General features: G+C 46.9%; 1 protein-coding gene across 1 annotated transcript in view; it reads right to left on the reverse strand.

Moving 5' to 3' along the window:
- Positions 1-17,030, reverse strand: part of ANKRD52 (ankyrin repeat domain 52) — a gene marked incomplete in the record, with an annotated part of 2,835,210 nt that overhangs the window by 862,799 nt on the left and 1,955,381 nt on the right. Inside the window, 1 exon segment of the mRNA XM_044083713.1 lies at positions 16,248-16,449. Coding sequence (XP_043939648.1) covers positions 16,248-16,449 — 202 coding nt within the window.

Here is a 17,030-nt window from a genome sequence, read left to right on the forward strand (position 1 = left end):
TGGGGTAAGGCCTAGAAGGAGTCAAACGGACTCCGGCAGAAAGGGTCTTGCCATCAGTCTCGCACCTAGTCAGGGTTTCTTTCACTTGAGGACCAAAGAGATGATTCATCAAAGGGAGTTCGTGAAAGACGCCTTGAAAGGGTCCGAAAATTGCATAGCCGCATCCAGTGCCTACATAAGGCTACACCTGTCCCTCTGCTCGCTCCATCGGCCGCATAAGAGAGGAGGCATGGAGGAGTTAGATATGGAATTAAGGGTAGCCAGCTGTGTTCATTTTATCTTGAAACCCGCAGCTGTAGGATCCTAACATTTCACTCGCTTCCTTGATCAAGTCCCTTTGAAGACAGTGAAATGGCACAGGTAATTCAGCGAACGCATGGTAAATGTCGCTGAGGAGAACATCCGCCCCCGTACCTATCCATGGACCTAGATTCCTTGTTAGGTGGATGGACAGGCACTGAAGGATCAGCCAGTTCCTTCTTTGTGGCAGCAGCTACCACCATAGCATCCACAGAAACTCCTTTTGATAAAAATTGCTTGTCTGATGGAGCTGTGATGAATTTAGAGGGTCTCCTGGGAGTGGGGTCCACTGAATCAGGAGCCGTCCATGCCTTCTTAGCAACCACCTGCATGAGGGGTTCCCAGGAGGGGGGACACGCAGGAGGTGGAAGGACGAGAGCCAAATGCCTCAAGATACACAGATTCGTCCTCCGAAGGGTTGAGGGCTGGCCAATTTCCCTCTGTTTCAGGATCTCCAGAATGTCTGCAAATGAGACATCTTCAGAAGGGGATCCCTCAGAATCATCCAGATCTGTGTCTGACGTGATAGACTCAGGTGAGTCAATGTGTTTCTCTTGCACTTCCTCTTCCGAGGGGCTCTTCTGCCAAATCAGGAGAGGCCTCGAAGAGGATGAAATCCCACAGGGGCTCCTGAGGAGCTGGCTCTCTGCGGTCCGGGATGAGGGAGTGAGTCGACTTACCCTGAGGCAGCATAGAGGAGGGGCGGACGGAGCCGACTGTGGAGTAGAGCCAGGCTCTAACACACTCCGCATGACCTCGAATGCACCCCTGTCAGGCAGAGCCAGAGGTCCCGCCCGAGGAGCTAAGAACCCCTCGGCACCGACAGTGATGGCTCGAGGTCGATGTCGGAGCCGAACTCACGCACCGAGAGGAGAGGGGGTCGGACAAGGGTCCGATGCCACTCACCCTCGAGCCGACGAGGGAAGTCCGCCGAGATTCCTCCAAAGAAAAACGGAGCCGAAGACAATTGTCTCGGAAGTAATCACAGTCTCGGTTCCGACACCCGGCTCGAACTCAAAAGAGTCGAAGGAGGAAAGAGTTGATGGACGGGGCAGGCACCGACTGATGAGTCGGGCTCTGAAGCATCTGGGCTAGTGCCTCGGACTTAAGTAGTCGACTCACCACTCTCTGCAGGTCATGATCGGACAGCCTCGATGACCTAGAGGAATGAGACCTTTGGCTCCGTTCAGACAGCAGGGGAGATCCTGGAGCCGAATGAACGGAGCCAAGAGAAGGTGACCTAGACCTCTTTCTAGTTGTCGGCTCCGAAGGTCTGGTCGGAGCCGACACGGGTACTAATAACCTCGGCCGCCCGGCCGAGGCCCACAGAAACTGTGGACTGAGACTTATCGGCTCCAGCCGGAAAGGTTGAACAACCTGAGGTCTCGGCTCAGAAGCCGGAGCCGAAGACCTCGATGCCTTAGAGGGCTTCCCTGTTGAAACTGACAGGGAATCCTCTGGCTTCAATAAGCCTCTCAGAATCAACTTGTTTTAAACATTCCTGCAGGACCCTGAGGCTGAAGCCATGGCACACAGCACAGGAGTCCTGCAGGTGCAAAGGCCCCAGACAATAGACACAAGAAGTGTGAGCGTCTGTCAGAGACATTTTCTGACAGCACGCATCACACTTCTTGAATCCGGAGACCTTTGCTTCTTTAGACATTTCCCTAACTGACAGGTGTACACAAACACACACCCAAACACACAAGTTATACCCTGTCAGCAAAAAATAATAATTTTAGTAGTAATACTAGAATTTAAGTACAATAAAATTAAAGTAAACTACACAAACACTTCACTAGGGAAGGGAAGGCCTAAGGCCCAAAGGAAGAACCAAAGGTTCTTTTAGTAAGGAAACGGGAAAAATTAGGGTCGGGGATAAAGTTTTATGATCTAAGAAGAATTTAACTTAAAAAGGGGGGAAAAGAGTAACTTTTAGAAGAAAAAGCTAACACTCACCAGGAACCGGTAGAAGCAACCAACCTCGAAGCTGTAGCGGCAAACGAGATCTGAGGTAACTCTCGCCTAGCATTGTGGGATATAAGGGGAGCCTCGAGCCGGTGGAACCAACTCTCGAGCTTTTAGAGTGTCCGAGTCTGAGCCGAGGTCGGCTCCGAACCCATCCAGCAAGAATGAAGGCGAGATAGACAACTTAACATCTGAAAGTGTTGAGATCATGCCCTGAAGTGGAGATATTTTCTGCACGATTCTCTGACAGGAATGTGGAGGTAGGCCTCTTTTAGATCCAGGGTGGCTAGCCAAGTATCCTTGGAAAGCATGGGCAGCAGCTGCTGGAGGGTGAGCATTTTGAATTTTGGGATCACCAGGAAGGTGTTTAGAATGGACAGATCAAGGATGGGGTGCCAGGTGCCCTCTTTTCTGGGCACCAGAAAAAGAATGGAGTAGAAGCTTTGGCCTATCTGTTCTGCAGGAACATGCTTTACTGCCCTCAAAGAGAGCTAGAAATGGATTTGCTTTTGAGCCTCTGCCCACTGATTTGGTGATAAATCTGGGAACCCTTTTGGGGTTGGAAGGGTGTGGAAGGAGAATTTGCATCCCTGAGACACAATGTTCAGAATCCATTGGTCCTTGGTAATGGTGGCCCAGGTGCTTGAGTGAATGGAGAGTTTTCCTCCTAGGGGTAAGTGAAGTGGGCAGAGGGGAGGTCAGGAGGAGGTGAGTCATTGTGAGTTCTTACCAAAAGGAGGTGGCTTAGAACGCCCTGATTTTAAGGTGGAGGTAGTCCACTGCTCAGATCACGGCATTCCCTAGGGCTGCTGTCTGGGGGGGGGGGGGGGGGGTCTGTTTCCACAGGGCCTAGGCTGGGCCTGTTTACTCGGAGCAGGAAAGGACCAGTGCTTGGAGGGAAAATGCCTGCTGGACCTGTAAGAAATCTTTAACTGTTTGCATAGATTTTGCTTTTTCTTCATCTTTTTAAAAACCTCTTCTGCCTTAGTGTCAAATAAGTTATCTTTGGGCAAGGGTGCATCCAACAATTTAGATTTGACATGGTCTGTCAAGGGCTGTTCCTAAAGCCATGCATGTCTTCTAATGACAAATCTGGTGACTGCTGCCCTACAAGAAGCTTCTAGAGCATCAAAATCACAGTGCAAAGTGTGTTTAGTTACTTGACTTGCAGAATGCATTAAGTCTTGTAAATCTTTAGATTCTGCCCAATCAGGAAAGGAGGACATTTTTTGTTTAAGGAGTTCCAAGGTATGTTGCTGATATTTAAGCATATGGAACTGACAATTTAGTGCTCGGATAGCAAGAGTAGCTGAGGTGTATAGTTTTTTACCCCATCTGTCCAATGCTCGGGAATCCCTGTCTGAGGGGGTGGGAATCTTAGCAGAGGTTCCTTTAATCCCTTTTGGCCCTTGAGAAATGACCTCAGGGTCAGCTGTTGGATTTTTTTAAAGATATTTGTGAAAGTCATGGACTCTGTAGTACCCGTCAGGTTTTCTGGGAGCAGGAAATAAGGTGCCAGGAGTCGAGCTGGATTCAAGGAAATCATCCACCACATCCAGGACTGGGGGTATGGCCACAGGTCTGTGTTGTGGAAGATCTAGGAATTCCCAGAGTTTCTTTTTAGACTGAGGGTAGTCCTGACTCTCCCACTGGAAATGCTCCCTTAAAGTATGCAGGGTTTCCCCAAAGAAAAATCCTCTGGGGGAAAGGCTAAAGGAATGGATTCCTCTGCATCAGAATCCTCATAAGTGGAGAGGGGCTGTATGTCTTCATAGTCAGATGCATCAGATTCATCTGACTCTTGTTCAGACAAAACTACTGGGGACAGATCTCTCTTTCTTTTTGAGGGGGTAGCTTGGCTTCCCCTGATCAGCATGATAAGGTATTCTGCCATTTTAAGCATTTGAGACTGAGGCAAGGTAGCAGGCTCCTGAGAGTGGGTAGTCTGTTTTTTAGGTGTGGTTCGAACCCTTTGCCTAAGGAACTCGGTTGTTTTCGAAAGAACGGTAGTCGCGAAAGAAGACATTGGTATGTATTGAGATTCAGTGGTGCGAAGGACTTCCTCAGAAGACTGTGCCTGTTCAGCGTCTCTGGACCCATGCAAGGTAGAGACAACAGAAAGATCCTTAGATGAAGAAGAGCTTTGCGGCATACCGGACTCTGAAAGTGTCTCGGTAGCAGCCTGCGAATCAAATGAAGCGGGCATCAGGGGCTGCGAAAGCGCCTCATTGAGTACCGGAGTACTGATGACTAGCTTAACGGAAGCACTGTCGGAAGGTTTGGACAAGTGTGGTCTATCTCTTGTCTTTATCTTTACGTTTTTTAGGGAGATCTGCTGTTGGATGGCTTACCGAAGCCATATCAGAATTTGAGGACTGTAACTGAAAATATCTGGCTACAATAAGGGCCCAACAATGGACAGTTCTGGCGTTAAAGCACAGAAGCGACAACAGGGGACATCGTGGTCTGGGCCTAGACAAGTGACGCAGTATTGTGGTATTTGCTTTCCACAGGCGAGACAATTATTAACTTTTTCTGACATTGGTTAGTGCAACAAAAAAAAGATCCCCAACGGGGTACTTAGCTTTAGACGATTTCAACTTCAATTCAGAAACGAAACTCAGGCAGCGACCGACCGGCACTCGTGCGAACTGCTTCTGCTTCGAGCTCCACAGTAAGAAAGACTGATGTAATGGCGTGGGCTGCCTTACTCTATACCACTGATGACTGACGTCAGTCCTCAAACGACAGCAACCGACGCAGAAATACTAAGTCGTTGGTATTCAGGCCAGCCGAGGGCTACCCTGGCAGGGATAACCCAAATGTGATGACTGCAACAATGAGACAAGAAGAACATCTTCTTCATCTGATTACATCAATCTTCACGTAATCCTTGAGTGTAGGACAGAGTCCCAAGCTACCTGAATCTTGGGAGGTCTCATGGAAGAATATTCCTGAGCACCATCAAGCCAAATGATGCATATCTGCTAGAGACCAAGTCCAGTCTGTAATGCGTAACAAAAGTATGAGGAGATGCTCACATTGCTGCAGCACAAATGTCATCTAAAGAAGCTTTGGCATGAAAAACTGCAGATGCTGCTATTGCTCTAGCTCAATGGGCTCCAACAGGTCCTGGTGGGTGGAGTCTCTTCCTGTTATAAACAAAGGTGATAGAGTCGCCAAGCCATTTAGCCAGAGTAAAACAACTTTAGATGTCCTCTTCTATATGCTGTTGTATCCATAACATGAGGGAGTCTGCCTCTGGTTGAATCGTACGTCCAGCCATTATACAACAGATAAATGCTTCTGTGAAGGTACTTGTGATGGTCTGCATCAATCAGTGTACGTTGGAACTGAATGCTGCTGGGAGCCAGGAACTATGGAGTGGGTACTCAGGAATCAAGCAAGCGTCAGGGGGAAGGCAGGGTGGGAGACCACACAGGAGCATACAGAAGAAAAGGACATCTAAAGTTATGGTAAATTTTACACAACTATACTATGTCCTTCTATTCATATGCCGGTGCATCCATAGCATGAGGATGAGTACAAAAGGTCATGCTATTAAGTATTGGGAGGGGGAATAGAAGCATTCTCCATGAAGCCATGAATAATGGCCCTAGCAAAACCTGCTCTAGACCGGGAAATGATGTCCAACTTGTAGTGCTTAGTGAAGTGTGGACAGATGACCATATAGCTGCTTCTAAAACAGCAGCTGTATCCAAGACCCTTAAAGAAGGCCCCAAATAAGGGCACAGCCCTAGAGGAGTGAGCCTTCACGGGGAAGGGGAGACTTTTGCCATGGGCTGTGTAGCAAAAGGAAATAAGTTTTAGAGATCCAGGAGGAAATGGTTTGCTTGGAAACAGGGTATCCCAAGGCTCTTGGGTGATGGGAGACAAAGCTGGTCTGCTTTGCGAATGGATTTGGTTTTGGCCAAATAGTATCAGAGTTGTCTGTGTACATCCAAGGAGTGAAGGATCCTTTCAGTAGAGGACTGGGCTGAAGGGAAGAAGGTAGGGAGATTGATGGCCTAATTTAAGGAAAGTTTATTAACTCCTTTGTCATGAGGGATGGATTAGTACGTAGGCAAACCCTGTCCTTGTGGAAAACTTTGAAGAGAGAGAGGCCACGAGGGCTTGCAATTCAGAAACCTTTTTGGCTAAAGTAATAGCCACCAAGAGAATAGCTTTCCATGTGCAGTGTTGGACAGTGCAGTCCCTGGCTGGCTCAAAAGTAGGTAAGGTCAGCTTTTCCAAAACAAAATTAAGGTCCCAAGGAGGGGGAATAGGCTTCCTCAGTGGAATAATGTGTAGTACCTCTTTTAAAAAGCTCTTGACTTCCAGTCTGGAAGCCAAAAGAGGGGAAGAGAGGTAAGCACGCTGAGATGGCAGACAGATGTGCCTTAATAGAAGAGAATGACAAGCCAGCGTTTATCAGTCCACACAGGTAAGACAGGATCACTGAAGGTTCTACAGCTAGTGGTTGAAGTTACTGTTTTAGACACCAAAAAGAAAACTTTTTCCACTTGGACAAGTAGAATTTTCTGGTAGTGGGTTTTCTGGACTCCTGCAGAATCTGAATCATGTCCACAGTATAAAGGTGTCCAAAGGGAATCAATGCCATATCACCCACAGTGCAAGGTTCAGGGTGGTTATTTGGAGGTGTATGAGTTCCCTTCTCCTGTGCGAGTAGGTCCACCCTGAAGGGTAACTTGTGGTGACTGCCCTTGGCTAGATTATGTAGAAGTGGGAACAAGTGCTGCCTTGGCCAAAAGGGAATCACCAAAAAAATTTGAGGTTGTTCTCTCTGAATCTTCAACAGATCTTTTGGAATGAGAGGTAAGGGGTGGATGCATAACTGAACATCCCTTTACATGAGAATGAAAGAGCATCCACCTTCCATGCCCCCAGGGGAGTGTATCCTGGTGCAGAAAGTTAGTAATTGTCTATTCATGGGGGAAGGAAGCACAGGTCTACCTGAGGTATACTCCATCGATGGACCAGGTCCAGAAACGCATCCCTGTTCAACATCCATTTGTGGGAGTGAGTCATGTACCTGCTTGGAGCATCTGAAATCACATTCTCGGTAGAAGGTATGTAGACAGCTAGAATGGATACTTGTCTTTGTTGGGCTATCTCCCATACCTGCAGAGCCAATCTGCACAGGAGGAAAGACTCTGCCCCCCCCCCCCCGGCTTGTTGATATACTACAGAACAGTAGTGTTGTCTGTGTACCATCTCAGCACTCCCGGGAGGATATGATCCTTGAAGATTTGGAAGGCAAATATCAAGGCTCTCCCATCTCCTTGATATTGATGTGTTCCCTCTGTTGTGAGAGAGACCAAGTGTCCCTCACTCTCCAGTCCCCTAAGATTGCCCCCCAACCTGAGTCTGAAGCATCTGTGTACAGATCCTGATTGGGGGGAAGGGGTTGCAGGGGAAGGCCTGAATCGGCAGAAATCTGGCAATCCACCAGTTTAATTCCCTGGCAAGACAAGGAAGAAGGGGTACCATAAACTCCAGAGGGTGCAGATGTTGTTTCCAGACTGTCCTTAAGTACCACTGAAACTTCCTCATGTGTAGCCTTGCAAAAGGTACCATGGGAATGGTGGAGGCCATGAATGCTAGAAGCCTCAGAAACTCCCTGGCTAACAGGGATTGGAGAGGGATAATTCTCTGGAAATAAGAGGGGAGGGATAGAATTTTTCCGGAGGAAGACAGGCCATCATTTCTCCTGTGAGAATCCTGCATCCCAAGAACACATGATCCTGGGAGGGGATCAGAGAAGATTTTTGAAGGTTTATGGTAAACCCCAGGTACTTCAGAAGAGAGATGGTGAAGCCCAGGTGCTGCTGGACCATCTGAGGGGACGATACCTGGATGAGGATAACATCCAGATAAGGAAAGAGTTGGATCTCCTGCATTCTGGCGAAGCCAATGACTGGGACCACTTTGTGAGCACTCTTGGGGGCGTAGACAGACCAAATGGCAAAGCACAGAACTGAAAATGCACAGAACCCACTGAGAAACGAAGGAATTTCCTTAAAAGTGAATGGATAGGAATGTGTAGGTAGACATCCTTTATATCTAAAGACACATTGAAGGTCTGAGGAAGGATCAGGGGAAGGAGAGTAGGGAGGGTTAACATCCGGAAGGAGGGGACCTTGAGAAAAGTATTTAGGTGAGACAGATCCAGGATCGGTCTCCAAGGACCTTCTTTCCAGGGAACCAGGAACATCCTGGAGTAGAATCCTTTTCCTCTTAAATGTAGGGGTACCTCTTGAATTGTACCTTGTGAGAGGAGGGCCTGCAGGACTGGCGGAAAGAAATGCATTTGGTCTTGAAGGGGTTCAGGAATACCTTTGAAAGTTGGTCTGGAATCCCACACCATGAAATAACCTTGTTTTATGATTCAAAGGACCCAAGAGTCCTGGGAGATCTGTGCCCAGGCAGGAAAGGATGGGGAGAGAGACAGGGAGGGAGAGAGAGGTAGCTGGGCTTAAGGCCTGGTAGTCACAGAGTACCAGGTTTGGCCTGAAAGCGCAATTTCTGAACTGGAGTAGAGGGAGAAGACCTGGAAGGGGTCTGCTTCCCAGAATATTTTCTCCCTTTGTAGGACATATGCCCGGAAGGCCTTCTTACAAAGGTTGTTCTAAGCTGGATAGTTCCTCGGAAAACGTGGAACCAGGGACACAAAAATGTGCCTAAGGTCCTGAAGCTCTTTGCCCTTCGCCTGAAGGGCCTTAAACAGTTCAGCAGCTGCTGAACCAAACAAAGCCTTGTTATCCAAGGGTGCGCCCATTAACTTTGATTTAATGTCATCTGGCAAAGGCTACAGCCTGAGCTAGGAGCATCTCCTGAAGACCAATCCTGAGACAGCAGCTCTTGCTGAAGCCTCCACTGTGTCATAAATGCACTTCCTAGAGTGTCTAGTGACTTGACTGCAGGAATTTAACAGGCTGGAAATCTTAGCTTTACTGGGGGAATCAGGTAGGCCACCCAATTGCTTAATGGCATCAGTGAGAAGGGCCAAAGAGCATTTGGCCATATGAGTTTGACAGTTTATAGCTCTTCACAGCTATGGTGACAGAGGTATACACTTTTTTGCCCAACCTTTCCACTACTCTACTTTCCTTATCTGAGGGAAGAAGCTTAGATGCTTTGTCTGCAGCCACAGAAAAAGTTGATGGATCTGCATAAGGGGCCTTGAAGAGGAATTTGGCATCTTCAGGGACTTTATAAAATCTATCTGGGCACTATGCTGCAGGGGGTTGTGAAACTGAGGCTTTGGAAGCAGCCAAGAAGGCATCCAGGAATGCAGGATGGACTGAAGGAACCACAGACAAGTTAGGGGGACTCATCTGTAAGAGGTCATAATACCTCTTTTGGGTCTCAGTAATCTGACTACAGCCCCGTTTAAAAAAAGTCCCTCATTTGTACTATTGTTTCACCAAAAGTAATGTCCTCCCAGGGGAATCTGTTCCATTTGACTCCTCCCCTCTGGGGAAGCATAGCCCAGAGAAGAGGCAATTTGAGAGGTGTAAGTGTGGGATTCATCATCTGAGGAATCCTCTACTTCAGAGGAAACATCAGGCAATAGTTTACTCTCTGGAGTGGAAATTGAAGGGGCCTGGGCAGGTGCAGAGGCCTGGCGTAAGGCATTAAATAGGCCATGAGTAAAGGCCTGCCAGTCAGGGGTTTAGTCTGACGGCATGGTCTGATGAGCAGGGGCAGAATATGTTTGGTTTTCTGCTTCTTCTTCTTGGAAGCATCCGATACAAAAGTCTCTGAAATACGATGTAGAGAAGGGGGACTGGATGTTGGGCGACACTGAACAACATCTGAAATAACGTCTTCCCGAACTACTATTTGGGTAACCCCACAAAGGTCCTTGGAAATGATCAGCCTTGCCCCCCCTCTTGGCGCCCGACTTGGATGCCTGGGACTCCCTCATGGACGTGCTGGTGGCCTCCTTAACGCCTTCCTCCCAGGGACCAATCAGTGGAAGGTCTGCAGGTTCCAACTTGGACTCCGGGCCTTCACCGGCCTTAAGAGGTATGATCGGAATAGAGGGCATAGTCATAGGATCAAAGCCTAGTCTTCTTGGCCTTTTTTGCGGCCGTTTACTCTGAGGATGCCGACATCGGGTCCACATCTTTAGCTAATTGTTTCATCCTTTGATTCACTAGGTAAATATTTAAAGCCACCAGACAGCTTTCTACGTGTTTTAGAGACAAAGACCTGACAGATTTCACAAGATGCGTGGTCGTGGTCTTGGCCTAGACAGAATAAGCAGAGCTCATGTGAGTCTATATAGAATCTGACTTCCACACCGACCCTTGCCCTTTCTACCTGACATTAACCCACAACATAGTAGCAAAAAAGAAACAAAAACCCCTGAGGGGTACTTATCTGAACACGGTCAGGCACAAAGTCATTTTCCAAGTGAGCGATGACCGGAGCTGGCAGTCACACAGGCAGCAGAAAAGTTGTGAGGTAGGTACGTGCTGATGTTCGCTTTATACCAGACGTCCATTTATGGCCAACATAAGCCGAATGATGCAGATCATCACACATACCTTCACAGTAGCATTTATATGTTGCATAATGGCCGGACGTACGAGCCAGAGGCAGACTCCCTCATGTTATGGATACAACAGCATATGAAGAGAAGGACATCTTTAGATGCTGAACATCCTAAATTTGCTGAAGAAAAGGAAAGAAATAGCTGGTCAGATTTTCTTATTCCCTTTGTTCTGTGAAGATAAAAATGCAATTGCTTGTGTACATCTAGCAAGTGCAGACAGTACTCCCTTTTACAGGAAAAGCTAGGAAAGAAGACTGGAAGTTGTATAGCCTGATTGATATTTGCCTTGGAAACAACTTTTGGTAAAAAGGAGGGGGTTAGTCTGGAGGGAGAACATGTCCTTATGAAAGATAAAGGGAGTTTTGCAGCATAATGCCTGTACTTCAGATATTCTTCTGGCAGAGGTAATAGCTACCAAAAATAAGGTTTTCTAGGACAAGAATTTTAAGTCACAAGTTGATGAAGGCTCAAAGAATTGATCAACAAGTCATTGCAGAACCAAATTTAAATCCCATGGTTTAGAGGGTTTCCTTGAATGTAGGTCTGAGCATTAAGGTTCCTTTTAAAAAGGCTTTGCAAAGTTTATGTAACATAAGAGAGGAGCCGTTTAAACCAACATGGAAACTAGATATCGCAGCAAAGTGCACACGAATAGTGGAAGCTGAAGCACCTGCCTCAAAGAGTGAAGCCAAAAAATTTAGAACATTATCAACAGGCACTGAATATGGCTCAAGATTGTAGTCTATTGACCATTTAATAAACTTTAGCCACTTGTTATGGTATAGTTTTCTTGTTGGCAGTTTGCAATGGCCCAGAATGATGCATTTAAGACTGGGGAGGTGAGAGAGAGATGCCTGGCAATCATGGGAACTGCAGAAGCCATGCAGTGAGCTTGAGATGCTGCAGATTCGGATGAACCAGTCCCTCTGGGTGGTACAACAGGTCTGGAGCTGGGTCCAGTATCCAGGGTTTCCAAAGTAGAAGAGGCCGAAGGAAGGGAAACCAGACCTGCTGAGGTCAGAATGGGGCAATGAGGATTATCCTGTTCTTCGACCGGTTGGCTTTCTTTAGAAACTGACATATTAGGGGAACTGGAGGGAAGGCATACAGTAGACTGGGAGGTCAATCGTGTAGGAGAGCGTCTCTGGGTGTCTCCTCCACTGAGGGGATGACAGCAAAATAACTGCGGCACTTGATGTTCAGGGGGGAGGCGAAAAGGTTGCAGCAAGGCTGGCCCCAAAAACAGAATATCTCGTCTGCCACTACCGGACTGAGAGACCATTCGTGAAGCATGAGGATGGATCTGCTCAGCTTGTTTGCAATCACGATAGACCTCCTCGGAATGTGCACTGCCACTAGAAAGCAGTTGGAAGAAAATACCCACTGCCAAACTTTGAGAGCTTTTCGACAAAGACGGTAAGATCTGGTTCTCCCTTGCTTGTGATGTACCAGACTACAGACATTGTCTGTTTGAACTGCAACTGTTCCCAAGATAAGGGTATCTTGAAATGCCTGTAACGCTAAGAGCACTGCCCTCATCTCTGGAACACTGACATGCAATTTCGACTCTAGCTGGGACCATGTGCTTTGGACCGTCTTTCCCAGATAATGCCCCCCACCCTATCTGAGATGCGTCTGTGGTCACTATGGCTTAAGGTTGAGGAGGGACAGACGGCCCCGACAGAATTTTGTTGGAGTAAAACCACCAACTGCATCGAGAGGTGATTACAATCAGATGGGGTATTGGTTGATTCAATAAGGACCATTGGGCAGCCAGAAGCCACTGAAGAATTTGCATGTGATACCTGGCCAGGGGAACTAGAGTGATGGAGGCTGCCACTGACCCTAGAGTCTGCACAATGAGTCTCGTTACTTTCTTGCTGCAAATGATCTGACTTGTGATCTGATTCTTTGAAGTCTTTCTAGGGGAAGAGATTTGATGCCAGTGACTGTGTCGAGCATAGCTCCAATTAATTTCTGTTGTTGGGAAGGTTCTAAATAGGATTTTTGTGGTTTACAGTGATTCCGAAGTCGGAGCAGAGGTGAAGGGTGTAATCTTGTGCCTTTACAAGTTGACACCTGGTGAGAGCGGTAAAGAGCCAGTCGTCTAGCTAAGGCAATGCTCGGCATCCTAGCAGTCTGAGGTGAGCTGCAACCACTGCTATGCATTTGAACACCCTGAGAGCTGTAGTGAGACCAAAGGGCATGGCCCTGAACTGATGGTGACTGGCTCCAAGCTGGAAGCATGGGTATCTTCTGGGCCATTTGTCAGTTTGTATATGGTAATACGCATCCTGAAGATCTACTGAACACATCCAATTGTCTTTTCCCAAGAATGGAAGTATAGACTGAACTAAGACCATCCAGAAATTGGTTTGCTGAATAGATATGTTCAACTGACTGAAATCCAAAACTGGTCCTCCAGTCCCCCGTTTTCTTTAGCACTAAAAAGAATCTTGAGTAAATACAGGATCCTTTCTGGTCTGGTGGGACTGCAAGCAGTTTTGAATTTCTAAGACTGCAGCATCCCTGTGACTGGGTGGAATGTCTGGGACTGTTTTTAGCTTTTTTTGGTTCTTCTAAAAAGGGGATGTTGTGACCTCTGGTTATAATCCTTTGCACCCATTTGTTGGTTGTTATCCTTAGCCAGCCAGATTGGTGCATGGATAACCTTCCCCAGACCGTCTCCAGAGGAAGGCAACCAGACCTCCTTTTAAGAGCACTGATATGAGTTACCAGGGACAGAGTTCCTGGAACCCTGATTCTGCGGGCCATTTCTGCCTCTTGAGCGGCATCTTTTATTACTTCCGCCCTCTGCCCTGGGTGAAGTTGCCACGCTAGTCCTGGAAAGGTCCTTGGGACTTTTTGAACCATATCCTCCCACTTCTCTAGTTTCTGGAATAAGGCCACTGAGGAGGGGAAAAGCATACGCCCATGCCAGAAAGGGTCTTTCCATCTTTCTCACATCTGGCTAGAGTCTCTTTAACCTTGGGACCAAATAGGGCAGTTCTGTCAAATGGAGCGTTGACAAAAGAAGATTGGCTCTGCGAAATAACACAAGCACATCCAGGCTATGCCTGAACCAGCTGCTCTTGTTGTCCCTTCCGCAGTATGAGCAATTCACCTTGTGGACAAGTTGGAGATAGATTTCTAGGGTTGTGAGCTGAGAAGTAACTCCTTCAGCTATCACTCCTGCAAGAGAATCTGAAAGCTCTTTAATCATATCTATTTGAAGCCTGGTAAAATGTGTCACATAATTCAAGGACCAGAGAGCGAAGGTCAATGAAGAGTATACATGCTTCCCAAATCCATCCACTGTCCTAGACTCTCTGTTAGGAGGATGAATAGTAGGACTTTCATCATCAAGTTTCTTCTTGGTGGCTGCCACTACCGTCATGGTGTCTACAGGAATTCCTTTGGCCCAGTGCTGTTGATCCTGAGGGGCAGAGAGAATACATTCATCTCTCCTTGGGACTGGCTTGATAGAGTCAGGTAACTTCCAAGCCCACTGAGCGACCCAGCTTAAGATAGTCAGCAGGTTGAGAAATCCAGGAGGTAGAGGGGGCTGGGTACAAAAAGTCTCCAGGTACGTCAATTCCTCCGAGAAAGGCTGGAGGGTAGTCCAGCCACCCCTCTGTTTAAGAATTTCTAGGATGTCCCCGAAGGAAACATTTTCAAAGGATGACTTGGGGGAACCTTCCCCCTCATTGAATTCGGTATCTTCTGTGAAGGACTTTTCAGGGGAGTCCAAGTGCTTCCTCCTTCCTAAGTTACCTTATCGGTGGGGTGTTCCAGAAAGGTATCTAGAGTTGAAAAAACCAATGTGGTTTGATTCAAAGACTTTTGTCTCCTCTGTCTCAGGGAAGAGACTGAAAGAAGTTCCAGTAAAGGGGATGTACAAGACATTTGTACTGACAAAGATGGCATAGACAAGTTTGTCCACCAATGACAAGGCCCCTCTCCATGGCCTGGAAGGCAGGCCCCCCCCCCCCCACAACAGAGTGATGGGAGCCCAGAAGCGAAAGAAACTGCTTTGGAACCGTGGGTGCCACCCTGCACAGAGGAAGCCACCTTTGAAGCAGAAGCCAGAGTCAACCTTACATATGCCAATGCACCAAGGGGCATGGATGGCTCCGAAACCATCAAAGTCAAACCCCGCCTCTTGGAACTGACAACAAAGCCTCAACTCCGGGAAGTCTCTGGGTGCAAATCACCTGAAGAACTCAGGGAAGCTATCAAGTGCTAAAAGAACAGGCTCTGACCAGCACCAAAGCAATCAAAGCAGGGAAGGCCAGTACCAACGGCTCCAAAAACTCAGGTGCAGTTGAAGGAGGAATAATCAGAGGTGTGGAAGACGGTAAGGTTCCAGAGCTAACATTGCTTGCAAACGAGGAAGGGGGCAATTCCCTCACCGAAAGGAGCTGATCCACCAGTCTCAATGTCAGATACAGATAAACTCTTGGTGGATCAAACTGAGGAAGTTGATGGAGATGTTGGTGGACGCGTCTCCAAAACAGGACTGCGAGGATGTTCCACAAAAGGATCCACTGAGGGAGAATATTTGGTATGTGGTACTTATATGAGTAAAGAATCCCTGGGTTCCGGACACTTGGTTGGAACCAAAGTAGTATCTTGCGTTGGCACTGAGGATATTGGCACCGAAGTAGGCACAGATAGAGGCACTGTCGGCACAGAGGACTGAACAGTTTGGCCCACTGGTTCCGAAAAAGCTGTCAGCACCTAGGGAGACATGATCATTTTAGTTGGTGGTTACAATGAAGGTGTCGGAACCAAATGACTCGTTTTCTTAGGTATGGACGAGGAAGACGACGCAGAACTGGCTTCAGTTTTCGAACCAGATAAGCCTCGTCAAAGTCCAAGTTAAGCAAGCCTTTCAAAATTAGATTATTTTTATGTTTGATCAAAGTCCTGTGGCTAAAGGTGCAACAGCACAGTCCTCTTTGCAGGTGACCACACCCAGACAATATACACAGACAGAGAGTGTCCAGAGTTTGGCATCTTCCTGTCACATTTCTTACAACTCTTGAACCCAGAAGTGCCTTTGGAGGGTTTGTCGCACTCACACAAACACACAAACATCCGTACTAGCAATTGAGAGAAGAAAAGGCTTTTTTTTTTTTTTTTTTAACTAAGCAAGCAGGGAGAAATACCAGCTATGGTATTCAAGAATACCTGAAGGTAAAGGAAAGAAAAGTACAACGACGGTACTTGAGAAAAAAAACTACCTAAGGGTAGAAAAGGAAAATACATGAACACACAGATTTTTGCTTACATGCTGGTTCGTTGTTTTAATTATCAATACAGTTATATTACTCATTTGTAGTGCTACAAAGCTGTTTTCTCAGTTCAGTAAACTAAAACCTCATAACCTTACCTGCAATATGAAGTGGGGTCCATTTGTTCTTTATATCTTTTGTAATAGGAGAAGCTCCATGGCACATTAAAACCTCCACACAGTCTGCAGCACCTCGTTCTGCAGCAAGATAAAGAGCCGTTCTGCCTCTTCTGTCACGCACTTCTAAATTCATTAGTGTTTCTGCCAGTGTCTTTAGGGCTTCACAGTGACCATTATAGGCCTAAGAAACAGGAAAGGCAAAAGCATATCAGAAAAAATAAACAGCCACAAGAGTCTTTAAAGCCCTGCACCATGCTGTTAATGTAACGGCCGTTAAACTTCTCTCCAAACCTTTCACTAAGAAGTCAAAACCTCTGGAGTGCTTCATACTTTTAATCTAATCCAGTTATTAGAAATGACACATAGCAACCAGACAAAAACGCAGATTCATAAGCATAGCTGTTGCATCAATTCATGGATTAATCCACATTTATTTATTTATTTGTTTTCTGGGAGAGAAAGTACAGTTGTGTGCACTTACCATAAATGTAAATGTTCAAGTGTATTCACTGTTGCAGTCATTATATTTGGGTTATCTGCTTGCAGGTAGCCCTCAGTTGGCCTGATTATCAAAGTCTTGGGTCCTGCGTCAGTTGCTGTCTCATCTTCCATGACCTCAGGTAGACAGGGGTATAAAGCACACAGCTGACGCCATTACATCAGTTTTTTTTGCCCCAGATGTCAGGTGCCCCCATAATGGAAAGCAATTATATACAAGGTTACACCAACAAAAAACAAATACACCAGAAAGCTTTAAGCATA

Source organism: Protopterus annectens, chromosome 9.part0 (genome assembly GCF_019279795.1).
Source record: "Protopterus annectens isolate FY-2018-M chromosome 9.part0, PAN1.0, whole genome shotgun sequence".
In the NCBI taxonomy this organism is placed as follows: Eukaryota; Metazoa; Chordata; order Ceratodontiformes; family Protopteridae; genus Protopterus; species Protopterus annectens.